This window comes from Camelus dromedarius, chromosome 15, assembly GCF_036321535.1.
Source record: "Camelus dromedarius isolate mCamDro1 chromosome 15, mCamDro1.pat, whole genome shotgun sequence".
In the NCBI taxonomy this organism is placed as follows: domain Eukaryota; kingdom Metazoa; phylum Chordata; class Mammalia; order Artiodactyla; family Camelidae; genus Camelus; species Camelus dromedarius.
Window position 1 is genome coordinate 18,446,421 of NC_087450.1, and position 27,818 is coordinate 18,474,238.

Sequence of the window (27,818 nt, forward strand, 5' to 3'; positions counted from 1 at the left end):
GTAGGCAATCCTTTTAAAACAGACTTTATTGCATTTTAATTTAATAAGCAGGTTTGTATGTACGTGTGTATGGGAAAGTATGAAGAGCGATGTCCCTCACTATAGAATTAATTCAACTCAGAAAAGAAATATGCATGATCAAATATATACAAAATGACTTTCATAATTTACAGCAACCTGATAATACTGGTTTCTTAGGCTGCTGTACCAGTGAGTCTGCTGTTAACACTTCCAGTGGAATTTATCTTTATATTCTGTCATATTTTGTACTTTATTCCTACGATGGATAAGATATTCCAAAAACAGACCTTTTACCACTAGCACATTCTTGATGTGATATGTTAAAACAGGATAACTTGACCTCTACCCTGCCCACTGGTCCAGGTTAGTCCCCACATCTTTGGGGTCTTTGAGAGACCTCCTAACATTATCCATCCACTTTCTCAGTTTCTAGAGAGGACTGTTGGCTAGGTCTAAAAATATGTGTATGTGTGTTATTCCTAAAGATCTCTAATATGACAGTAAATTAAAAATTTGGCACTCATCCAAGATTTCAGAAGGATCTCCTTAACCTTTTGTTAGTTGCAAAATAAACAGTCTCCACAGGCTCCCCCAGGATCCCCGTTCTGGGCATCTTCCAGTGTGATGGCTCCAAAGATAACATGTCGCTTAATTTCTATTAGTAATTTCCCCCATATATTTAAGCCCAAAATAGCAGCAGTTGACCGCAACATAATGTTCTCTAACTCTTAGAAAAGAAGTGAGAAAAGTTCCTGAGTATCTTGGTGTTAACATAGTTGGATTCGTCTGTTTTTTTACTGTGGCCGTTCCTTAATTAATGTAAGTCTTTTGCTCCCTCTTCCCCCTCCAAAACAGGGTGAATTTAGGATTTATGGAATTTATCTTGATTTTCTTCTTTTTAGAGGATTCTTATTTCTTCCAAAGGCTCAATTGTTTAGGAATTAGCAAGGCAACTACAACAACAAAGAATTTCAGAGGATGAAATCTGAGCCTGAATTTTTCCCACTGTTGAATACTGAGGTTTTTTGTTTTTTAATAGGTTGTCATCATTACTAAAGCTTAGTTTATGTTGTTGATTCAATGACCTATAAATCGTACCATTAAAAAAATAATTCCTTCAACTTGTAAATTCAGAAGTTTATAAATCAAGACTTATTTATACTTGTGTTCTACATGAAAATTGTCTTTCCAAGTTGGTTTTTCAGACTATACATATCCCTAGTTTCAAGTTAATTAAAAGTATGAGATAGAATTCAGAGTTTTAGTTTTAATAGCTATCAAGTGTTTCTCATTGTTTATTTTGGCCTCCGAAAATTATCTTATTCTGAGAAAATAATTTAATAATTTCCTGCTTTGTTTTTTTTGTTGTTTGTTTGTTTGTTTTGGCGAGGGAGGTTTATTTGTTTATTTTTAAAGGAGGTACTGGGGATTGAACCCAGGACCTCATGCATGTTAAGCATGAGCTATACCCTCCCCCGGTAATAATTTCCTGCTTTGAATTTCTTAAACCATTTCCAAACTGTTTTTAGGGAGTAATATTTTTCAGCATTAAGACACTATTAAATTGTACACCATTGTAGTGGAATTTTTAAATTCCTTAACTTGTCCTTTAAGTCACATGCATATTTGAAGATTACTGCATAATTAGTTAAAAGCAATATTATCATTAGGATAGATGTAACTTCATGTATATTGATTTTATTTTTTATTTTTCTAGCATTTTTTATTGAGTAATAGTCATTTTACAATGTTGTGTCAAATTCTAGTGTAGAGCACAATTTCTCAGTTATACATGAACATATATATATTCATTGTCACATTTTTTTTTTCACTATGAGCTACCACAAGATCTTGTATATATTTCCCTGTGCTATACAGTATAATCTTATTTATCTATTCTGCATTTTAAAATCCCAGTCTGTCCCTTCCCACCCCCCACCCCCTTGACAACCACAAGTTTGTATTCTATGTCTATGAGTCTGTTTCTGTTTTATACTTCTGTTTTTGGGGGTTTTTGGGGGGTTTTTTTTAGATTCCTCATATGAGCGATCTCATATGGTATTTTTCTTTCTATTTCTGGCTTACTTCACTTAGAATGACATTCTCCAGGAACATCCATGTTGCTGCAAATGGCATTATGTTGTTGGTTTTTGTGGCTGAATAGTATTCCATCGTATAAATATACCACATCTTCTTTATTCAGTCATCTTTTGATGGACATTTAGGTTGTTTCCATGTCTTGGCTATTGTAAATAGTGCTGGTATGAACACTGGGGTGCAGGTGTCATTTTGAAGTAGGGTTCCTTCTGGATATATTCCGAGGAGCAGGATTCATATGGTAAGTCTATTCCTAGTCTTTTGAGGAATCTCCATACTGTTTTCCACAGTGGCTTTCCTTGCTTCCCTCTCCCACTCTTAATGATTTAGATGTCTTCTTTTACAATTTTGTGTTTATTCTTTTTGTAATTCATAGCAGTTATCTCCTTTCCAGTTATGAGTTTCTCATTTTTGTAGCATCCTGCTTCTTTTCTATTTAGAATAGACCTGTCAATACTTCTTATAGCATGGGTTTAGTGTTGCTAAACTCTTAGTTTTTGCTTGTCTGTGAAGTTCTTTATCTCTCCTTCTATTCTAAAGGATAGCCTTGCTGGATAGAGTATCCTAGGCTGCATCTTTTTTTCATTCAGGACTTTGAATATATCTTGCCACTCCCTTCTGGCCTGTAGTGTTTGTGTGGAGAAATCAGCTGAAAGCCTTATGGGGGTTCCCTTGTAACTCACTCTTTGTTTTTCTCTTGCTGCCTTTAGAATCATTTCTTTATCCTTGACTCTGGCCATCTTGATTATGATACATCTTGGTGTGGGTCTGGATTCTTCCTGTTTGGGACCCTCTGAGCCTCCTGTACTTGGATATCTGATTCCTTCTTTAGGTTTGGGAAGTTTTCAGTCATGATTTCTTCAAATACCTTTTCAATCCCCTTTGTTCTTTCTTCCCCTACTGGAACCCCTGTTATGCGTAGATTGGCATGCTTTATTTTATACCATAGGTCCCTTATATTGTTTTCATTGTTTTTTATTTGTTTTTCTCTCAGCTGTTCTGATTGGGTGCTTTCTGTTGTCCTGTCTTCTAGGTCACTTATTCATTCCTCTGCATTATCTAGCCTGCTTTGTACAGCCTTTAGGTTTGCTCTCATCTCAGCAAATGAGTTTACTAATTCTATTTGGTTCTTCTTTATAGCTTCTATTTCATTTTTGACATATTTTATATCCCTAAACACTATTTCTTTTAGTTCGTTCTGTACTTTGATCACTCCTTTTTTGAAATCTTGATCTAGTAGACCATCAATGTCTATTTCCTTAATTGTGCTTCCAGGGGATTTCTCTTGATCTTTTAATTGGGAATGGTTCCTCTGCTTCTTCATATTGCTCATATCTCTCTGGCGCTGTGGCTTAAGGAGTATCAGTTAACTAGTTCTCCTGGAGACGGTGTGCTCTTAATGATTTTATCGAGAGGTCTTTGTGTCTTCGCCCTATTTCGTGTACTCAGCTTGCTGTTTCCAGAGGCTCTCCTTGGCACCCTCATCTGTGCTGCTCCCAGTGGCTGTCAGCTAGCAGATTGCGCCCCCTCCCAACACTGGGTCAGGTGCTGAGCTCTTAAGCAGTGGGCGGGCGGGCCACTCTCAACTCCTGATGCTGCAGTCAGATGCTGTGTTTGGGCAAGGCAGGTGGGCTGATCGCGCCCCTTCCCAGCACCATGGTCAGGTGCTGCGTTCCTGCCAGGAAGGTGAGGGGCTCCCCGCCATCTCCTGGTGCTGGTCACTCTGCTGCTCTGTGCAGCTGCCCACTCCACCTCTGGTCGGCGCTCCAAAGGTGGGCTCTGGGAAGACCGCGGAACGGCCTCACCCCTGCTCCATGCCAAATCTCAGCTCCTTGTTTGTCTTGGCGGTGTGAGTTCTCTGAGGGACCAGGGCAGAAAGATCCTATCTGCCTCAGGCTGTAAACAAGTCTCAGTCCTGCCTAGGAGGTTGTGGAGCCCCTGGCGTGGATTCAGGGCTCGGCCCCACCCCCACCCGGGCACTGTGCACAGGAGGAGATGGTGGCTGTGGCTGAGCCCCTCCTCTCTTCTCGCGAGAGGCACCAGTAATGGTGCTGCAGGTCTGAGGAGACAAAGGCTATTGCGCCCCTCCCCCCAGGGCACACCAGCCATGTTGCTTTGCTTTTTTCGCAATTTATGGGGGACCAAGGTTGTTCTGCTCCGTATCCCCTCCCAGCCATGGCGCGCAGCCCCCTGCAGGCCCCCGGGGCTGCCTCAGTGCAGCCACCCCAGTCCTCTGCCCAGCTCAGGCAGCCTGTCCCGGCCCCAGCTGCCGGCTCGCGTCTCAGGCTGAGTGTTGCCGTGTTGCCGGGACCCTTTGTGCCCGTTCAACTCAGTTCTGTCAGTCAAGGGGTGGTCGGGGCAGACCTGAGCCTCAGAGGCTCCCCCTCCGTCCCACTGGCCTCTCTGTTGGAGAGGGGAGACCCAGCGAACGAGCGCCAGTCCTCCTTCGCTGCTCCCTCCCCGCGGGATCCGTCCAGCACTGTTTTTCTTCTTTCTTTTTTCCTTTTCTCCTACCAGATTTTTGGTGTCTTTGTCTTTGGAAGAGGGCGATGTTCTTTCGGAGTTTGCAGGTGCTCTGGTTGGCTGAGTAGGTCCGTAAATGTGTTTTGGTGTATTTGTGGGAGACGGTGCGCTACAAGCGTCCTTCTACTCCACCATCCTACTTCTCCCATGTATATTGATTTTAGATTAAATTTTTTGAATCACATATGTACATTTGACTATAAAAGTATATGATATAATCATCTTTACCCTGATTTCTTTCTATACCAATTCGACATTTCTAGATACAATTTTAAAATGCCAAGAAAAGATAGCTTTCTTTTTAAATTCTTGTAATGAATTACTTGACAGGCTATGTAAAAATATAAATTATTTTCTAAGCTTATCACAGATAAACTGAGACCTTATGCAACTCATTTCATCATAACTTCCTCAACTGTAGAATGGATAGAATCATTACCTGTTCTTTCATTTCATCAACTTGTGTGAAAATCACTTTTGGTTTCCTCATAAAATAATAATTGACAAACCATAGTTTTAAGTTACAACTATTAGTAATAGCATATTATTTATACAAAACCCATCACACAGTAATTATTGACTGCCACCATTTTGGGAGGCAGTAAAGAATTGTAAGGTGTGGGCTGAGTTCCCAGCATGACCTAGTCAAGGAAAATAGACACATGAAGTCACTTAGACACTAGTGAGTGCCAAGTTGTATGACACCAAGTAAAAAAGATAGTAAGAATTTAGAGAAAGCCCAGACATTAGGCTGGCAGTGGGATGTAGGCTAAAATATGAAAACCAGAGGTGGTTTGTAGAAAGAACAAATGAGATGGGATAATTATTTTCTGGAAACACCAAACTGTAGGGTTTCTGGACTTGGAGATGCTGTGCATGGTGTAGAAGTGAAGTGGCTAGACTGAAAATACGGAAGTTAAGAGAGAGTCTGTATCTGGAATGGTGAGATTTTCCCCAACTCCATTCCCCTCCAGCAGCTAGGCCTATATCTTGAGGTAACTTGTTTAGAGGACACTTCTCTGACAAAATAGATTATTCCTCCCAGAAACCTATAGATACTGATACTTGGTAGTTTACTTTGAAAAGGTAGTTGTGCAAACCAGTCTTTTTTACATTGAAGCCCAGGTTAACAAGCTTCCTAATACATACCAAGCTTCCAATCAGTGTTTTGGAGACTCACTTTTAAATATTATCAGAGAGCCAGAGATCCATGGTACTTCTGAGGAAATCTCCATCTGTAAATCTGAGATCTGTGAGTCTGAGGCTAAAACAAACAAAACAAACTGAAAAGAATCAGGAACAGTGCAATAAACAAAACTAAATTCAAGGAATTAAAATTAATCCCCACAGAGAAATAAGAGGAGCTCTTGCATCCTTGAAATAAGAACAGGATGCTATTTTGCTATTTTTGTAAAAGGAATACTCAGGGAAAAGGAAAGCTCTTGGGAATTAAAAATATGGCAGCATAAATAGAAAAATTAATAGAAGAACTGAAAGACAAAGTTAAAATACTCCTGTGATGCAGAACAGAGTGACAAAAGGATATGGTAGTGAGCAGTAGGCAACAGGAGATAAGAAAAGTAGAGTATCAGGCCAGAAGGTCAAACATCTTACTAATGAGAGAAAATAGGAGAGAAGAAACAAACAAAAAAAAGAAGAAAATTTCCCAGAACTGGAAAATGCTCGTTTCCAGTTTGAAAGGACCCAGTGATTGAAAACGAAGACCAAAACCAAGGCATATTTTGTGAATTTTAGAAAACCAAAGATAGAGAAGATCCAAAAAGCTTTTGGAGTAAAAAAGAAAAATAAGACACAGAAAGGAATGGGAATCAGACTTATACCAGACTTCTCAACAGTAACACAGAGAGTTAGAAGGTAGTGGAATGATGCCTTCAAGATTCTGAAGGGAAATGATTTTTAGCCTAGAATTCTATATCTAGGATTCTAAATTGTTATTCAAGCAAGAACATTTTCAGCCTTGCTAGCTCTCAAAAAACTCACCTACCTGCCATGCACTTTTTCTCAGGAAGTTATTGGAAGATGTACTTCCCTAAAGCAACATACTAAACCAAGAAACAAGATTCTTGGGATCCAGGAAACAAGATTCTTGGGATCCAGGAAACAGGATTATACACAGGAAGGAAGTGAAGAGAAGTCTTAGGGTGATAACTGTGCCTTAGACCTAGAGAGCAACTAGTCCAAGCTGGGACAGGGGACAGAAATTTCTTCTAAAAATGTTGGAGGGAGGGAATAAAAGGAGCTAATAGATCTGATATCTGATCTGATCTCGGAGAATTAATAGTAACATTTAATAAGAGGTAATAAAAGATATAATTAAACAATAATTACATGGTTGATATATTTATGTATATCATTATGTATAAATAATGTTCTTTAAGAAGTTTCAAGTACTATTTCTTGTGGTGTTAATTTTCCTCACCCTTTTAGGTAATAGATGTCTATCACTGAAGGTGTCATTATACAGGCTTTGTGTCTTGGTGACAATACCACTCAGGACCAACCCAAATCCCCACGGCACATAACTTTACCAGGTGGCCTGAGACTGACTCAATATACTGGGTATCCTTTAGCTGCCCATTTGGGCTTCCTCCAACTAGAAGCCTCATTTAGACTTGATCTAATTCTAACTGTCCCCAAGGGTTACCCAGCATAGTATATATAGGCTGGTTTATCTCACAATACCTACTAGTTAGCTCACTTGCTTTGATAATTTATCAAGTTAAGTAATGACTTTTATTCAGGTTTCTGTTACATGCCCCTGAATGCAATTCTAATGACACAACACATTTAGAAATGTGGTGGTAGAAACAGAAGAAATTACTGAGAGTTGAACATGATTACATTTGAGAGTGGGATGAGAGGCTGTGGTGGGATAAGACAGTAAGCAGCTGTTTTAATTCCAAGTATTCTTTGACATTTTAACAATTTATACATGCATTTCTTTAATTGAAATATTTTTAAAACATGCCGGGAGTGCTTCTGAGAGTCAGATGTCAAGCTGGTACTAGGACTGCAGGTGATTTATGGGGGAGATGTGAAAGATAAAGGCCAAGGGAGCAGGAGTAGGTGGGGAAGCTTTTTTGACTGTGATACTGATCTGAACTCTGTGGAAGGAGAGGAAGAGACAATTGGGTATGAAGAGCCTCAGGCTGCAGCATGGTGCTCAGAGAGTTTCAGCCAGACCACGTGAAGAGTCCCCGAGCCAAAGTTGCTCATTAGAGGAGTCCCCTGTGGGACTATACCATATCATGCTCGGTCAGTGGCTAGTAGCCCCCTGGGTACATTTGGTCTTTGTCAGTCAACCGTCTTCCCAGCCTTGGTTCCTCCTGGAGGAGTTCTGAGTGATGCACGTCCATGGCCATTGCACCCACAAAGGTTTACATTAAAAATAAGAATATGTATCTGTATGTGTGCATAATACAGTACTGTACCTGAGCAATCTTAATGTTCAGCTAGCCTATTTAATAACATGATCTAATAATTATTCTTTCATAGGCCAAAAAAAAAAATCATTCCTTTCCAGGAAAAATAGAAAGAACATTTACATTGTATCTTGACTACTTCAATCCAAAGTTTGATGACCTATGATAATTCTTCTATACATTAATTATTTACTCTTAAAAATACAGTAAGATATGAACCCAGTTTTGGAACACGGTTATTACACAAGATTTTGATCTTCTTTATAATAGTGTATCTTTGTATCATCAATCAACATTTCCTTCCTTTTCGTTTCATAAATGATTCTTTCTTCTCTTGTATTGTTTTCATTTAAAAACATTTCTCTAAAGAACTCATAATGCCCTGTCTCTGCCCCTGGCATTTGTGTCTAATAATGTTTTGGAAGCTTCAAGGTATTTTGCCACAAAGGAAGCCAGTTTAGGACTATGAACTTCCTTTGTATATTCAGTTATATAGTTAATAGTAAATATGTGTAAAGCTAAATGAGTTCAAAATCTTAATAATCTAATGCTTCTCTAATTGATTTTCAAATGTACTTATGAAGTAGTAACAAACACGTGCCAGGCATTTATCTACTTTATAAGGAGAGAGTAAAATTTTATATCGATATCTAGCTAATGATAAGACTTAATGTACTGTATTTGAGTACTTGTACTGAATTTTTATATAAAAACTTAAAATATGACTTACTTCTCATTTAGAACTTTGTATTAGATCTGCAGTTTGGAATGTGCCAGTTAGTAATGTACATATAAACTAAGCATTTAAGGTTGAGTATGCGAACCCAGCAACTTTACACTCATGATATTTGAGGATATTATGTTATATATATGCCAACATAGCTGATAGAGAAAACATCACCTACTTTTGCCAAATTGTGATTATACTACTTATTTTTAAAAGTAAAGTTAAAAAAATAAAACTATTAGGTTAGCAGATACACTATTAAGTATCTGCTATTTGTATATCATCTTTGGAGAAATGTCTATTCAAGTCCTTTGGCCATTTTTTAATTGGGTTATTTGATTTTTCATTGTTAAGTTACAGGAGTTTTTAAAAAATATATTCTGAATATCAACCACTTTGTCATATATATGATTTGCAAATATTTTCTCCCATTCTGAGATTGCTTTTTCACCCTCTGATGCAGTCGTTAATTGTGTGCTCTGATGCACAGATTTTTAAAGTTTTATGTAGTCTCATTTGTCAATTTTTGCTTTTGGTGTCATATCCAAAAATAATTTTTGAATCTAACATCATGAAGCTTTTCCCCTGTGGTTTCTTCAGGGAGTTTTATAGTTTTGCTTCTAAGTGTATGTAGGTCTTTAATCCATTTTGAGTTAATTTTTGTGTATGGTGTAAGATAAGGGTCTGTTTTCATTCTTTTGCATGTGGATGTTCAGCACCATTTGTTGAAGAGACTGTTCTTTCCCTATTGAGTGGTCTCAACAGTCTTATTGAAGATCATTTGATCATATATGTGAAGGTATACTTCTGGGCTCTCTATTCTGTTCCATTGGTCTGTAAGTCTGTCTTTTGCCAGTACCGTGCTGTTTTGATTTTTGTGGCTTTATAATATATTTTGAAATTGGGAAGTGTGAGTCCTCTAACTTTGGTCTTTTTCAAAATTGTTTTGGCTATTTGGTATCCCTTGAGATTCCCAGTCAACTTAAATAGACACTACTCTTTTCTATTTAAACAAATAGACACAATTAGCACTGATCTCAGGCACCCCCATGTCTTATCCCTTCCTTCAGAATCAAATTTCTCAAAAGAATTGTCTCTGTTCAGGGTCTTTATTTCTCTATTGCTCACTCAGCACTTAACCAACTTCAGTCATGCCTTTCTCCTGATGACACTGAAAACCTTTCCACTAAGTTTACAAAAAATATCTCTGTGTCACTAAATCCAATAGACTTTTTTTTAAAATAAATTATCATCCTAGATATCCAGGAGGATTTAACAGTACTGGTCCCTCCATTGTTCTTGAAATGCTTTTTCTGTTAGTTCCCCGTGGCTTTGCTCTCCTAGTATTCTTCCTGTCTCTCCAGCATTCTTCTCTGTGTTCTTTTCAGGCCTATGTTTCTTTCCGCTGTGCTTGAATGTTAGAATTCCTTAAGGCTCGATTCTAAGTTCTCTCCCCTCTCCTCTGAACTCCTGGCTTATCAAATTTATGTTCATAGCTTCAGTGCCCCTTCTCTCTAGAGCTCAGACCTCTCCCCTGGGCTCCAGATCCATAAATCCAGCTACCTACTTGCCTTCTCCCCTTTGGTACCTAAAAGATATTTCAAACACAGTATCTCTAAAATGGAACTCAGCAGCCTTGACCTTTTCCTCACATATCATTCCAGCCTCAGTAAATGGCCCTGCCTTGCATTCGTTTTTGGAGACCAGAAACCTAGAAGCCACCTGTTTATTCTGGAAATTATCCTCTTCTCTACCCAGCTCCTACTCCTCCCCTGACCACATACCCAACTAACCTCTGATTCTTACTGATTTTATCTTGTAAATCACTCTCACATCTGCCAGAGACTTTTCATCCCTTCCCTCATAACTTTAGTCAGAGCCACCTCCCTTTGCCTCCCTTCTGGAATACTTCAGCACTTCCTAACTGTTCTACCTGCTTCTGTTTTTGCTCCCCACCAATCTATCCTCCAAAATGATTTTTTAAAGGCAATTTTGTTGCTCCCCTGAGTAAAACTTTTCTACAGCTCTGGAGAATAGATAGGAAACTGGTGAATCAGGGGAGGGGAGCAGAGGTGGGAGGGATACAGGGATAGGAATAAGACTTTGATTTGTATACCTCTGTATAATTTATTGTCATTTTTCTGTTGGAACTACATGAATGTATTATCTTTTATCTTAAATCAATAAGTTGAATTTTAAAAATTATAGCATCACACTGTTCTTAAGATAAAGGCCATACTGAACTGGTCCCAACCTACCTACCTTTTTAACTTCACCTCTTACCAAACTCTCTTCTAATCTCAGTGCCACAACCACACCAGGCTTCTGTTGCCATCCCTCATGTTCTACATGCTTTCTCTTGCTTCAGGGCCTTTGCACAAATTGTTCTTAGGTCTGCCTGAAATGCCCGTTGCTCCCCTTTCACTGAGGAAACACGTTCTTATCCTTAGGTCTTAGACCATGAGATACCACTTCCTCAGGGAAGCTTTCCCTGACAAGCTCTATCCCCTCTTACGTGCAATTACAACTCCATGTTCTTCTTGGTACTCACTGCAGTTCCAGTTTTACATTTTTATTGTGTGACCGTCTAATTACTATCCACCTTATTGATTTGACTGAAAGTTCCATTGCAGTAACAATTTAATAATACTGATCCTAAGAGATCCCTGCTACGCTTAAACCCATCATAATATCCTATTGCGTGTTAAGGGTGAGTGTGTGTGTGTGTGTGTGTGTGTGTGTGTATGTGTGTTTAACTCAGGAAGTGCTGTTGTCAGTCTTCAGTAGGGGACTGTTATATACAAAGTTTCCAAAATGACTTTCTTGGAACATCTTCAAAGATTAGTATTTCATGGATTAAGCTTTGGGGAATGCTTTGACATTTATGCTATATTAGTATGTGCTGCATGGAAAGAGAAGGGGTGGTGCCAAGGGCAGCTTTTGAGTATTGCCCTAGTGAGAGGATGGACAAGGAGTTATATTAAAAATTATACGTGTGAGAGAAATTGAAGAAAGAGTATCAGAAGAATTTACTGGTGAATTTGAAGTTTCTTGGGTAAAGGTGAACAAGTAAAATGGGACACAGCGCAAACAGACACATAGTACAAGTGCTGCCCCACCCTGAGCTCATTCCCCTTTCCGTGTTAACCAGTCAGCAGTTTGGTCTGTGTCCTCCTCCTGTGCATTTACAAACACTCATCTGTGTGTAAGTATGTGTATACATATATTTTTAAATAAATGGACTAACTCTCGCCATACTCTTCATGTAACAATGTATAACACATTTATCAATGATCTACATCTGCCCTTCTTATTTTAAGTCGGGACAGAATAATCCATAGTTTGGAGGTCCCATACTTTACAACTGTTAGTGATAATCTTTTAGTAAATAAAGAAATTGGACATGGGTGAGCGATCTGAAAAGGCAATACTATAAGAAAAAGAAGTGTCTTAAATTTTTTTAATAAGTGAAATTGCAGAGGAGAGGAACTCAGTTCAGTTTCCTACTCATTCCTTTTAGTAAGGAGCCACTATTGTAGTTCATTTTCAATGTGATTCAAGTTCCAGCACCTTTTGTAGCATTAAAGCATTCTTTAAAACCACAAAATAAGAAATATATTTGTGGCCAGATATTTAATGGCTGCTCCTTTAATTTTGAAAAATTTATAGAAAAATAACACATTAAAAAGTCATCCATAATTCGAATTTTTAAAAAATCTATGAGGCTAGAAGTTAAAGTTCATGCCTCAAGCTCCCAATTCCACCTCTTTGGGATACCTCCTGTCAAGTTTGGGGCAAATTCTTTCTTGTATTTATACAATTTCTTTATGCATGTATGTACATCTACTACACCTGCTTTTCCTCTAATAAAATGAGATGATGCTATTTATGTAGGTCTGTAGCTTTTAAAATTTTACCCCCACCCCACGTCAGCAATGTTTCATGGACCTGGGCAGAAATTTTCTGTTTAATTAAACTTATCTATCTTTTATGTTATCTCCATTTGTTTTCTTGTACTAACAACATTCACAATAACCAAACTAAGAAGCAACTGATTTATCAACTGGCACAGCAGTTTATTAACTTACAGTGTGAGATGTATCTGGCATCATAGACTTTGCTCATTTGCTTGAGGCATTCCCACCTGATGGATGAATTACTCAAGAGACTAAATTATAGATAAGAAGGCTGATTGGTGAGCTGAGAATTAGAACAAAAGCGAGGAGGTGTTCTTACAGGATATTTCTATCATGGATGGCTCTCTGACTTGCCCTTGGGCTTTTTCAGTCTTGGCAACCGGCATTAGTCATCAGAGTTACAGTCCTGAAAGTGGTTAGATATGTTTGGAACAGGCTTCCTCCAGGGTCCTGATCTGAACTGCACACTGCCCACTGCTCCATTTAAGATACCTGACCAGGTCCTCATTTGTTACCTTTTTGTTACCTTTTCTTTATGTGAGAAAAGTATTGATTAGAATTTGAAGCGCTCCCAAATCTGCTTGATGGGGATATGGAAAATATCTTTGCCTCCACAGCAACACACTAACGAGCGCTGGGTTCAGGTGAGCCTTTGTGGAAGTGGCTAAAATATAGAGATGTGGTAACCACTGAGTCTCCAGACATTACCCAGTGTCCCCTGACAGCCACAATCTCCCCCATTTGAGAACCGCTGGTTTAGAGGGAAGGAGCTAGAGAGACGAAAACCAGATGGGCTATTGCATGTAAATCAATCAGTTGAGAGTTAAAGGATATTAGTTCCTTAGCAGCAGAAGAAAGAATATAGGATTTATCCTATGTCTTGGGCTCTACTTCTCTACTAATTATGAGACCTTTGGTTAGTTGCTTTACCCTCCTGATTGTGAGTTAGTATAAGGACTAACCTTGTTATTATTTTTTTTAACTTGCATACCTTTTATGTACCAGAGTTGTATGGGCATTTTATATGAATTATAGAGATAGTGTATATTAAAGTCCCCTGTATATTATAAAATTCTGTGCAAAAGTAGTGTTCTGTCCTGTTCACTTCTTATCACTGCTTTTATTCTTTAGATCTTTAAAACTACTGACAAAAACAAGATTTACCTCTGTACCTTATTCTTTTGTGACTTTTCCAAAATATGAATATTTTCTAAGAAGAATCACTTTTATGTAATTATTACATATATAAAAGAGCTAGATTTAAAATTACATTAGGGATTAAAATGTGGCATTGCTCATTTTATGAGAATAAGTAAGAAAATGAGATTTCTTAACTTGAAGTGGACTCAGGCAGATTTCTGAGCATGTATCTACTCTATATACTGAATAACATCACACAGATCTTTGGAAAACCTCATTGTTAACACTTCCCTATCCAGAAAAATACCTGTTTCTTCCTTGTCCTTTTGTTTCTTGTCCTTAGTCAATTCTCTCTAGTGAGTCAATTAAATTTTTTTCTTATCCTTGTCTTAAGTACATTCACTTTTGTCTCTCTACTTTAATGGATTAGTCAGGCATGATTTCCCTCTGTACTCAATAAATGTTTGCTGAATGTCAGAATAAATTTCAGAAAACATGTTATCTGCCTCTAACAGGTTATCTGCTAAAATGATCAGTGACCCTACTCTTCATTATAGATTTCCCCAATGTAATGTTGTTTGACTGTCTATAGTTCTGAGTTTCTCCAGAATTTATCCCATGGATTGGATTAGGGGGCAGATTTGAGAGAGCTGTTGGGTACCATCATGATGCAAATTCACTGGGTCTCCAGAGGAATGAGGTTTATAATACTTTAAACATTTACTTCAGCCCTAGAATTCACTCCAAGGATCCTAATACTTTGTTGCCCCTCTGGATTGTGGTGTTGAGCACTTGCTGTCTCCCACATGTCTCCTAATGATTTCACGGGGTCAGTCTTGGCTGCCCTGTCCGTGATTCACCTCTTACATCAAGGATTGAACCTGTCACCCATTGCTGAGTTTTAGTATTGACCCTCCATACCTTTACTTTGCAATTCTCCCCAGATGTGATAATAATCACATGGATCTTGGAGTTTTCTTAACCAATGAGAATATTGAATTCAGTTGAACTGTGTGTGATTACTATTGTAAAATAGCTCACTCGCAGTTACTCGCTGTGCCAGTTCTTCAATACCAAGTATGAGACATTTATCTTCTTTACGGCTGCCGAATTCCCTTGTCTAGGAAGCAGCCATCTATCCTAACGAAAACCTCCACTTCTCTCTGAGATGAGGTGCTCTGCCGTATTTTGCCAACGTGTGCCTGCATTGTTCACCGCTGTACGTCGCTCTATATACTTGGCATATATAGGAGGTGCTCGCATATTTTTGATCTGCTGAAGGAATGAAACTTAGATTCTTGTGGTTGCTTATGATTTGTTTTGCTTAATGATGTCATCTGATAAAATTTTCTCTTTCTTCTCTCAGTGCCATTTCTAATTAAGTACTCAATATAAGGTTAAGAGAAAGCAATTTAAAGAGCCATCTGAAGATCATGAAAATCATGTCAGTTTCTTAAAAGAGAAAGCACATCTCTCTAAGCTTATTGAAGAAAATGAGAAGGAGAAAATGATAAAGGCAACAGAAAGAAACATGGTCAGAGCAGAAACAGCAAGGAGGGTCTTCCTGTCTGGAATGGTATCAGAAAAGGAAAAGCTTCTGTTCCTATTTTGCCTCAGTCATCTTCTGCACAAAGAACAACATTAAAATTGGAACGGTGTTAGGAAATCCCATGGGCTTTCTCATTTATTCATCCTGTGGCTCTCTTCTCAAACTCAGATCTGCTCTGGAAGTGCCTCCCTTTGCCTCTCTGTCTGCTCTTTTTCATTTTGTGAGCTGTTGAATTCTCCAATTCCTTAAAATGGAATAGGACAATATATTAGAGCCCTTTTTCCTTCTTGTCCTGCCAAACTTGCGGAGGCCCTTTCTGTTTTGAAGGGCTTAAGAACTAACCTTTAGGGGAAACAGGTAGAAGCATTTTCCTGTCTGCACTAGACTATTTTCCTGAGTTGCAGACTGTTTTTTCCCCCTAATTCTGTTTATCTCAATTAGCATATCCAGGAAAATCTTTGGCACCAGTACTTGGAAACTTTATGCTTCTCCACAGGTTGTTTTATAAAAATTCATTAATTAGCCTATTAATGTACTTATACCTTCTTATTCCAAAAACTGATATTAAGTATACCACTAGAATAAAAGATATTTAGAAATTTAAAATGATGGACATACCTTGAGCCTAATGAGTACCCAAACCAGGATTCAGTAAGAGGGTAACCTGATCTTTTAACATCTCTAAAGATTCAACTATCTCAGAGCTCAGACTTTAAACCACTTTCTCTTTTTCCTTTTCTTTCTTTCTTTCTTTCTTTCTTTTTTTTTTTTTTTTTTTTTTTGCTTGGATAGCAGAAATTTATTTTCTCTCACAGTTCTAGAAGCTAGAAGTCCAAGACCAAGGTGCTGTTTGGCTTCTCTCCTTGGCTTGTAGACAGCCATCTTCTTTTTTTGTTGTCATATGACCTTTCTTCTGTGTGTGCACGTGGAAAGAGAGAGCCCTCTGGTGCTTCTTCCTCTTACAAGGACACCAGTCAAATTAAATTAGGGTCCCACCCTTATGACCTCATCCCTCATTTTTTAAGGAGAGCTTATCCAGTTCCATGACTTTAAATACTACCTTTACATTGGTGATGACTCAAATATAATCTCCAGCCCCCACTTCACCCTGAACTTCAGACTACTTGATACCTTAAACTTAACATGTCTACAACCAAACTCTTGATTGCCCCTAATCTTAAATTTGCTTCTTCTCAGGTGTCCTCTGTCTCAGTAAACCCAGTTTCCCAAAAACCTTTGAGTTTTTCTGTTGTATGCCACATCTAATCCTTTGGTAAGTCCTGGTTGATCCCCTTTAAAATGTGTTTCAACTCTATCCACATACTGTTTCCTCTAGCATTGCAGTTCTAGGTCAAGCCATCATCCTCTCTCACCTGGACCACTGCAATAGCCTCCTGTGATTTCCTTGCTTCTACTCTTGCCCCAATTCCTCTTTAAAACATAAATTATTTTGTAATTCCCTGCTGCTTAAACCCCAGTGGCTTCTCATCAAAGAGGTCCAATGTAGGCTGGCCCCTAAACTACGTCTCTGATTTCCCTCTGACTTTCCCTCTCACTCACTCCCCTCCAGCAACACTGGCCTACCTTTCCTCAGTTGTCCTAGGCACATTCTGACCTCAGTTTTTGCATTTGCTGTTTTCTGCCTCAAACTCCCTCTCTTCAGATAATCACATGGCTTGTTCCTTCACTTCATTTGGATCTGTACTCAAATTTCATCTCCTAAGAGAGGCCTTTTTTATTTCTTTATTAGTCATCTGCTTAAAACAGCACCTTACTAAAACCTCCATCCTTATTGTGCTTTATTTTCCTCTGGGGTTCTTACTGCTCTCTGACATTATTTTAAAACTATTTTTTAATTGCCTGGGTCCACATTTGAATGCAAGCTTCCTGAAGGGAGGTGGGGCAAGGGCATTGTCTGTTTTGTTCAATGCTGTGTTTTCAGCACCTAGAACAGAGCCTGGCTCATACAAAATACTAAATATTCTCTTGTGGAATGAATGAGTGAATGTATGCATAAGAGGCTGCACCCATCCTTTGAGAAAGATACTGAAGTTACATCCAGGCTCACTCGCAGGATCCACAGTCCCCAAATCACCGCCTCTACCACCATGTGTAAATCAGTTGTCTGCTGGTGTGTGCATGCTTTCCAAGTGTCTCACTGATTCTTCCCTTCAAATCTTTCCAGCTTAAGTTCCCTCTTTTACCTACACTCACAGTTGTACTTTCCATCTCCATCTGACAAAAATAGTCTTTTAGAATTTTATAACATAACAAGTGCTTATACATAGAAAAAAGTAATTTTTATTAGGAGACAGTTAGTTCATGATAGTGGTTGTAAAAGCACAAAATAAGGAACAAGAAGTTTGAGATTTGGACAAATTAAATTCCAAAGTTCTGAAGGAACTTGCATATATCTTAGAGACAATATCCTTGTTAAATCATGGTAAATGGGAACAATGACAAAAGATTGTACTGGTTACAATTCACCTGGAGTCTGGTGTTCCATGTCTAACATTGAGTCCAGTCTGGGCACAAGATTTTTTAAAAGATAAAAAAGAATCTGTTCAAGGATGGCAAACAGTATAGTGAAAACACTTCATATGAGTAGTGGTTGAACAATAATGATAATAATAATAATTACAAACATTTACTATGTGCCAGACGTTATTCTAAATACCGTTTAAAAGTTATTTAATCCTCATCCTGTGAAGTAGATACTATTAAGTCTCTTTTCAGAGGGGGAAATGAAGTCACAGAGGTTAACTCCCTCAAAGTCACGCAGCTATAAGAAGGAGAGCCAGTGCTGATTTCATTCTGATTTCCGAGTCTGTGCTCTTAACCACTATATTATTATCCTTTAATATTCAAAAAGAGCACTATAGAAGAGAAATTGGGGCTACTGTAGAAGTTCTTATAAGGCAGTGTTAACTTTCACCTCAAGATCAAGCATTGCCACCTCTTTCTCAGTCCTCCCAGTCTCTGCAGTATGTACTCTTATAATAGGACCAGTAGCAGCACTTTATTACACTTATTTGCTTATATCCCTACCTCTCTCTACTAACCTATATTTAACCTATTTTAAGGATTATATTTGATTCACTTTTGAACCACTAAATGTAGTTTACTGTTTGGCATATAATGTTCAGTTTCTCTTGAATGAAAAAACTGAATGAATGATCTTTAAATTGATTAGAACCATCCAGTGGTGGAATGGCTTTCCTGTAAGGTAATGAGCTTCTGGTCACTGGCAGCAGTCAAACATGGGCTGTGTATTTGAAGGATGCTTGAAAGAATGCTGCAGAAGGAACTTCCATGTCATGTGGAAGTGGAAGCTTAAACCAGGTTTCCCTCCAGCTATGAATTATTTGATCTTATGATGTGTTAATTATGATCCTTTCTCTAAACATTTATTTAGCACCTCCTATGTGCTTGGCATTGTTCTAGGCACTGAAGATACAAAGATAAAAGTGCCCTAGCTAGTATCATGAGGAGCTAGTAGGCAGTAAATAATTAAGAGGTGCTTAAGAGTGTAGGTGTAAAGTTTTAGCAGGTAAAAATAAAAAGAAAAGGACAAATTTTTGAAGTATTTTGAATAAATGGGGAAGAGAGAAAAAAGTGATTACAATGAGAAGTAGATATGAAAGATGACCCTAAAATTGTCTGCCTGAGAAGGGAGAATGTAGGAGGTGAGACCACATGTTTATATTGTTATGGGGGAATTCCTTAAAAGGGAAATATCAGTGTTTGTCATCCAGGTATATTGCAGGGCTGGATGTAATTCAGTAGAGATTAATTTGTGAAGTATTTTGAAATTCTTGGAACAAATGTGCCTTCTCTTATTAGTCTCCGAAACCAATAGAGATGATTAGGTCCACCTCCCCCTTGCCCTCTACCCCCTTTAAGGGCATTAACATGAAATGGCCAGTTCATTAAGTCATGTGGGACTCTTTGGTTTCTTTTCTGATTCATGTGTCTGGAATGTGTTAGGCAGTAGGGAACAGTGGCCTTTTTTATACTAACCTGGTCCCTCTTGCTGTGCCTCTCGCACACATGTCTCAATATGTCTTGTCACAGAATTATCCTCTCTAGCTGGGACATGATGCCTAGGTAGGTGGGGAATTCCCCTGTTTTGTTTAAAATCATAGTTATCTTTGGGTTTGACTAGCATATTCATGATTAGTTTACTGACAATTGGTTTTTTCTCTTTATGCCATATGCTATTCCATGATTCATCTGCTTTGAGTCTGTTGCCTTGAAGGTGAAACAATTTCTTCCAATGTTGATATTTCATAATCTCGTAGATAACAAGCATACGCATATGCATAGTCCTTTCAGGAGTTTTAAACATTTGGAGCTGAATGAATTATGCTGCCACAAATGGAAAGGAGCAGTATAAAATCATAATGGTGATATCCAGTCATCTTTTGTTGGGTGGTTGGGTGAACACTGATAACAAAGCCTGTGTAATTTATTATATTTCTTTATCTCTCCTTGAGAAATTATTTCTGGTGTGTGTTATTTATGAATTTTAATATTTAACATTTTACTTTAATTGCCTTGATTTACATGAGTTTTAATATTTTAGGCAAGATCTTTATTTGTAGAAGTGCGGTTTAAATTCCAAATAAATCATAATACTTGTTAATATTGTAATGGTGGCATCTTTTCTAATGTGTAGCAATGACTTCAATATTTAAGAAATCTTAATTTCTGATATAAATAGTAATCTTTGAAAATATTTTAATAGAACACATCACATTTCTGAATGCAACGCAAAGTAACTTTTTCTGCCCAGGTATTTTCTAAGTATTTAGAAGATTAGACTTATAAGCAAACATGAACTAAATTCAGTTTCTGCATGTAGCATTAATCAATGCATTTACTGTGTTGCATCATTTGGCCACCTGTATCTTTTTACTCATAATGTCAGTGATTGTTTTTCTGTGAAGAAAAACGCTTTGTAATTCCATGGTGTAGATGCACATGTAAATATCTGTATAAGTTGTACATTTGGAAAGAGATTTTTAAAAGATTCTAATTCTCAGTTTGTCTCCCTCCTCCTCCCCCCCTTTACCTGGTTTTAGCTCCTCTTTGGTTCAGGTGTGCTGGTGTCCCTAAGCCTTTCCGGGCCGCAGCTGGAGAAAGTGGTGATTGACAGAAGCCTGGTGGGGAAACTCATCTCAGACACCATCAGTGATGGTAATTACCCCCATGTGCAAATCAATTGCCTACATTAACGGAGGGGCAGGAGAAACGGTGTGTCAACAGGTAGACTAATTATTACCACTGGGGACTTTCAAATACAAGTAATTGCTTGTAATGGCATAGTTTCAACCCCTGGGACCAATACAAGTTTTGACTAATATTTAATATCAAAGTTTCTGTCAAGTGTTAGGCTCATATTCTTGAGTATTTTTTACTTTTTCTTTAAAAAAAGTGAACATAATTTCAAAATAGGTGTTTTTTCTTTTAGTGGATTGACTTTTCAAATATTCTTATTTTCCAGTGAATTTTGAATACATAACCAAAATGTGTCAACACAGCCACCAGTTCAAACAAATAAACAAAAAACCCTGTGCTTTGACTCCTAGGAAGACTGTTCCCAAAGTCCACAAATACTAACTTTTGAGAGAGTTTGGGCAGTATTTCTAAATATCAAAAATCAGTGTCAAATATACTAGATAAATCTGAATCCTATTAAGTGATACCACAGTGAGTGTATAATTGCTACAAAGCACATTTTAAAAAAAAGATTTTAAGCCAGTTATTGAAAAGGTAGGATACTGACATTTATTGGGCTCTAAAAGGCTCTGTGCTGTGCCACCTTACCTATTTCATTTAATTAAAAAAAAAAAACTATTCATTGTAAGGTATGGTTATTTCCCTTTTATAGATAAGGATTTTGAAGTTGAGATACTAAGGAACATGCCCAATGAGATACTAAGGAACGGTTTAAAAATGACTGTGCTGAGATTTGAACCCGGGTTCTGGCTGCACTACACTGTGCTGACTCCTAAAGTTTTACAATTATATTATTTTTATTCAAGGTAAAAAGAGGTCTAAGAAACAGATTGCATTATCATTAGAGATTGAAAATGGTCAGTATCTTGAACTAAATAATCAAAGGAAGATGTGGTCTAGTGGAAAGGACAGAGGTGAGAATACAGAAACCTTCCTTCTGCTGTGTGTGCTCACTAACTACCTCGGAATAAATCTGACCCAATTTCATCTTCTTAGAGAAAAGCACTCTGCAGTATGGCTGTCATTAGCAATATCCCTGATAATAATAAGCTGAGGGTAGGATTGTAAGTGTTCCATTTCCTCTTCCTTATAGGAACGTGGTGCTAAGGAAGCTTCTCTATGGAAGAAGTTCCATTTTCATATGTCTAATAATTGACCCCTTCATTGACACTGCAAATAAAATAGTGGCTATGATGATTTTATCATATTGATGCTCCTCTATAAGAATTAAAAGAACTTCCAACACTATTCATGTCGCTGAGATATCTTTTTTCACATGTTTCTTTTATTTATACCCCAAATAATACACTCTCATGAGACCACGATAACAATGTGATTTCTTGGCAGTTCTCCAGATTTGCCTGTAATTGTGTGGATCTACTGTTGGTTACTGCTTGCACAGCCAGGAGTATGGGAGTAAAGAAAAATATATAAAAATTTAATAATTTCTTTATGCTGGGAATAATATAAAACATTTCTCAAATTCCTACTATATGTTTTTATTAATAATTTTACAACATTAATGGTCCATTATATAACCATGAATATTAATTATCTACCTATTTGTGTTCTTTACAAATAAAGCTATAGAAATATTTTTGCTAATCTTCATTATTAAATATTAATTTAGGTAACACACATATTGGGTATAAGATGCTTTATTTCATTCAGCATGTATACCCTCAAAAAGAAGGTTCATTGATGAAAAATTTTAGAAAAAGGTTTGTAGAAAATACTGACCTTAGCCTCTAATAAATCCAACTTATTCTCAGATGGTTTATATAGCATAGGACTAAAGGCTAAGCACAAATAAAAGTAAATGTTTTCATTTTACATTCAGGTGTGAAGCTGTCTTTATTTTATGGTTTTCTTAGCCCCATTCCAAATACATCTCATTTGGAGGTTGTCCCCTAACATCAGTGTATATTGAAATGGTTTCAGGAAAAAAAGGAAAAATATTAAATCCATGCATGATTAGATTGATGGTTATTGTTTATTCCCAGTATCTCTAATATCCTTGTAGAATATCATCATAGTATTTAAGAGACTTTATTATTTCAATTAATATTTACTTATCTTCTAAAAATAGCTTTTTATAATATTTCAGTGGAAAAAACTATCAATTTGTTACTATTCTAACTTAGTATCTGATCGTATTATCAATTTATTTTCAAAGCTCTTCTCACAGACAGCTTTATCATCTTATCATTTTTGGCACAAAACAAGCTATGTTTTATTCAGTTTACCAAGAAGATGGATTCTCCTGATACAAACAAAAGACTGGAAAAGCTCTCAGCCTTGGATTATAAGGTAGAGATTTCAGTTTATGTGGTCATACTGTTAATTATTAAAGTATGCTAGGGTATCACATGAGTTGATGTTATGCTCATTTTTCTTGACTGTTTCCAGGTTTCAGAAAAACCAGAGTTATTATAGGATTAAGCTTGATTAACTATGAAAAGTGCCCATCCAAAGTTTTCTTTTTAACTCCTATTATGGGGGGAGTCTAGCAATGGCATGTTTGGAGCAATTTATATAGTACTTATGGAAGTCAGAGACAGATAATAGAGGCAAGTTACACATTGGAAAATGGTTTCCTTGCTAGTGGTAGTATATATATAATTCTCATTTTTCCTTAAGACCTCATATCATCTTTCTGGGCAAGGATAGATGCTCTGGCTTCCATTTCACAAGAAAAGAAAGAAGGAAGAAGGCACTTTAAAAGATTAATAGAAAAATATAATAAACAAGTAGTGGGAAGATGCTCCCTCAGCCCCGCTCCCCCACCACCCAACTATAACTGGAGAAAAATGCAAAAAGAAATCTCCTTCATGTGTTAGTATCTCTACCTTCAGTAACTCCACGTAATTTGTTTCCTTATATCAGGGATTTTACATCTGTTAAGGCAGGATTTTTATTTTAAATGATGTGTTTAATTTAAGTTTTTGCCACATTACATTTTAACTGCTTGGAAAGCATACTCTCTGCTAGGATGAGTATCTAATACATTTTCCAGGCTGTTTCAGTTCAAGGCCTCTTTTCAGCAATGACTTGTGTTTGCAAGATTGATCCAGCCTCTGTGACGTGGATTTGAGACAGTTCACTGTTCACTGGGAACAGAGCTGATATACAGCTTCCTTAAAAAAGATGCACACTTATGCCATACCTAGAGTATCTGTAACAAGGGCAAAAAATTCTTAAAAGTCAGTTTTATGGCTTGAAACTTTGTGTGTGTGTGTTTTTGAAAAAGTAGTGTTTAACCTAACCTTTTGCCCTTTGGATTCTTATTGTGACTGAGGTGGTAGTGGTGTGGAAGGACTTAATTTTATTTGGCAGAAAAAAATCTATTCTTATAAAGAAGATTTTTAACATGTGATAAAATATATTAAATAAATTTTTCACTGTGGTTATAAACTACAATTTTGTTTGCCAGCTTTGTGGAGCTTCTGTGACAGTTTGGATAATATTGCACTTTTAAAACTGGAAATCAGTGGTCCCCATGGATTAAGTTAGTAAAAAAAAATTGATATTAGCATTTGTAAAAGGATATTATTTTCCAGAATAGCTAACTGTAGCTTTACTTGAAATATTGTTTATTTACTAATACTGATATGTAAAATGCACCAATATGCACTAACTCAGACTATTAAAGTAAATGTTTTTAATGCATTTATACAAAATTTTATGTAACTAGTTTCTCCATCTTAGGTGTGATGGATAGTTTGTTAAAGTCTTCTCAGCTGAAGGACAGTAGCTACCCATTAATGAGAGCAGAGCGAAGCTACCAGGATATCATCTTTTCTTATGAAAAGATGTGGAAAACAGATCTAGCATATGGGCCCTTAAACCTTGATTAAGGGAGTTACTTTCTTGTTAATCCATTCCGCCTTTAGATTTGAGAAATAAAGAATATGAGCACTCCACATCATTTCTGTACAATAGAGAAGTAACCTGCTTCCCTTTGGAAAACCCATGGATTTTGTTTTCTGGTTCAATAGTTTAAATATAGATATTTACTACTTAGTAATAAAACTGCCACTTGTCTATCGGAAGGCTGTTTTAAGAAACTTGTTCATTTCATTTGCCCTCTTGACCATCATGAAAGAATACTGATGACGTTAAAACTCATGGCAAACGTGAAATTTCAGATAACACGTGATTTGCATTATGTGAGGATTGAAAGTGCCAGTCTCTTATTTTAAGTCAGTTTCCTCATCTCAAAATTCATAGTAACATGTTTACATAGCAAGTAGGACATCAAAATAATGTGTATGTATTTTTAAGGACTTAGCAATCCCATTGTGGTATTTCTCTCAAATAAGAAGGTAACTAGTTAAGATAGTGATATTGAGAGCTTAACTATAAGAATTTACACTTCAAAGCATCAAGTACATCTGTGTTGTCTGTCATTGCCCATTTGGATTTTAAAACAAGGAAACAGTGTAGAGTATTATAATTCTGCTTTTCTTTAGACCTGTACCATAATTTAATTCTTTTAGATTGAAACAATTTTGGCAAAGAAAAATACAGGGTAAATATCCTGAAACTACTGACCTTTAACAAGTTTTCCTGTCAACATTTTAAAAATCCAATTTAATTTATTTAACAGTGAAGGGACAGTACAAGGAGTTAAATGTTTACCGTGAGTGTACAACACCGGTAATTACTTTGATTTCAGTTTCTTTTGATGTGCATTCAGAGGATGAAGAGGTCAATAATATTATGGCCATGCAAATAGAAAAGGGTTCCTTTTGACCATATTTTTAAAAAATAGCAGAGGATTATTAAAGCATTAACCTTGATTTTAATGGCCTTGGTTGAGTGGTGAGATCACAATTTGGATGAGCCTGATTATTTACTAAATACAATACATAAATGCAACGGGTTCTTAACACCCATTGCACTCTGGCATTATCGCATTACTGCCATCCTTTGTTGCCTTGCAGACAGTAATATGAAAGCAATCTGTCATGTAGTGAGACTGGCTCCAGAAGCATTTCTCTGATAAGAAGACCCCCTGCCCTTTGCTAGTGTCTGGTCCAGTAGGCTTAGCCATGCGCTTAATCCCCAGAAAGTGGTTCGATTATTGCTGACCAGCAATGGCAAGATAGTTTTTTTTTTTCTTCCAAGCTATCAACCTTCCATTAATTCCTTAAGCAGAAATACGGTGCAATCTATATTTCCTTGGCATGTGTCACCCAGATGGTGCCATGCTTATGTTTTCAAATAACCATGTTCCAAAATAACATAGTTTGAATAATAAATTCTACAAATCCTTCCTAAGAAAGAGGAGCATAATTCTCAGAAGCTGCATAAACTTTTACACACGATGCTGTGGCTTATCCCTTTATGCAGAATTTGTGTGTATGTGTCTCATATATTCTTTAAAGTGATTTTTGCCTCAAGTTGTTTTTCTTTTTGTTGTTGTCAGTCATTGTTAATATGTTATGTCTTAAATAGTAGTCGGGCACTCTTGGTCAGCAGTACTGAACTTGTCATTTAATATAGTTGGTCTTAAATCCTATGTGTAGGTCGATGCTGTCAAGCAACCATGACTGTACATTTTGGTATTGATTGGGATTGCTACGAACAATTCCTCCCTAACTCACATTTCTCCTTTTCCCTTCCTCTGCTAAAAATGGGGAGAATTGTGAACATATGTCTTTTTTATATATGTGTCAAAAGAATTCGGTAAATTCTGACACCTCCTTAAGCACATGTTTAACATGCATATTTACTTGCATTTATCTACATTTACAGATGCTTTAATTTTTTGTAATACTTTGAGGATTTTGCATTTTAAAAAAATGATTTCTGTCTGCTTTTTTTTTTCCAAACCATTAGATTTCCTATTATGAAATACCTGGTCCGGCAAACAGGACAACACAGCGTCGTCTAGCTGTCAATCATGTTCAGGATGTAGTTGTTTGCTGGTGGCCGCTGGTCAGTGATGATGCTTGGCCTTGGGCCCCCATTTCTTCTGAGAAGGACAGAGCCAATCTGCTGCTCCTGGGTTATGCTCAAGGAAGACTGGAGGTAAATCTAAAGCAAATATATACATTTTATTGAAGAGCAAATAAAATAGGATTATTAGTTTTTCTATTCTGAAATAAATGTGAATACTTTTTTAAAGTATTTTTCTAAATATTCAACAAAGGAAATTACATATGAAATGGGATCCTTAAAAGTATCGTATCTAGAGGATACACAGACAGTTTGAGGATTGGCCTGAATAACCTAGTGATTAGTAGCAGAGACTTCTGAGTTCAAATCCTAGCTCCGTCACTACCTAGCTCTCTGTCCTTGAGCAAGTTTCTAACCTCTGTAAATGGTGGTTTCACTATTTGAAAAATAGTTAATGAAGATAAATGTGTTAATATATACATTTAGAGCAATGCTGTGTATATTAAATGCTCAGTCACTGATCACTACTGTGACTTCTTGTTATTATCATTGTTAATATTGTCATTGCTGTTTTCTCGTGATTTCATGCCTGTTAAAGCTGTATTAACAGTCACCTTCTTTAAACTTCAGTTAGGTAATTTACAAACATTAGTCAAATACCTGTTTTGTACAAAACCCTGTGGTACCAAACCATGGCTTGGGCAAGAATTTGTAAGGAGGGCCTTAGAGCAACAGTTTTCTCAGTCAAGTATCCTCCCTGGGACAGGAGCACCAAAAGGGTTAATCTAGGAGGTGAGGACAGTATTTCACCTTATCTATTCCAGATAATGTTTCCATCATCATTTGTTATTGTGAACCTATGGGTATTTTCAGCTTGTACCAATCAATACTTTTAGTATGAAATTTTGTTTCTTTTGTTAATAAGTTAAAAATGCTACCCCCCTCACTGGTTTTGTTTGTTTGTTTTTGGTTTGGGTGATTTTGTTTGTTTGTTTGTTTTGGCTCGAATGAAATAATATGTTCCTATGTTTGTCTCTAACTCCATTATCTTTAGGCTTTAAGAAGTATTTCTCAGGATTAGTATTCTGAGAGATAAAGAACATGTCCAAGTTTTCTCTATCCCTACCTATTTCTAGTTTTATAAATTTTAAGACTGAAGAGTCCTTCTTGATTGATAAATTTTCCTTTTGCTGGAACTTTTCCAGTTTTGTTGCAGTAACAAACCACTTGTAATGCTTTGCATATGGATTTTGTGA

The 27,818-nt window shown here is 37.0% G+C and overlaps 1 protein-coding gene across 3 annotated transcripts in view; it reads left to right on the forward strand.

The window, feature by feature from the left end:
• Positions 1–27,818, forward strand: part of WDPCP (WD repeat containing planar cell polarity effector) — a 343,492-nt gene that overhangs the window by 259,952 nt on the left and 55,722 nt on the right. For all 3 annotated transcript variants that reach the window (XM_064494449.1, XM_064494450.1, XM_064494451.1), the window contains 3 exons: positions 20,502–20,616; positions 22,835–22,968; positions 26,503–26,694. In XM_064494449.1, the coding sequence (XP_064350519.1) occupies positions 20,502–20,616; positions 22,835–22,968; positions 26,503–26,694 (441 nt within the window). The remainder of the gene's footprint in view (positions 1–20,501; positions 20,617–22,834; positions 22,969–26,502; positions 26,695–27,818) is intronic.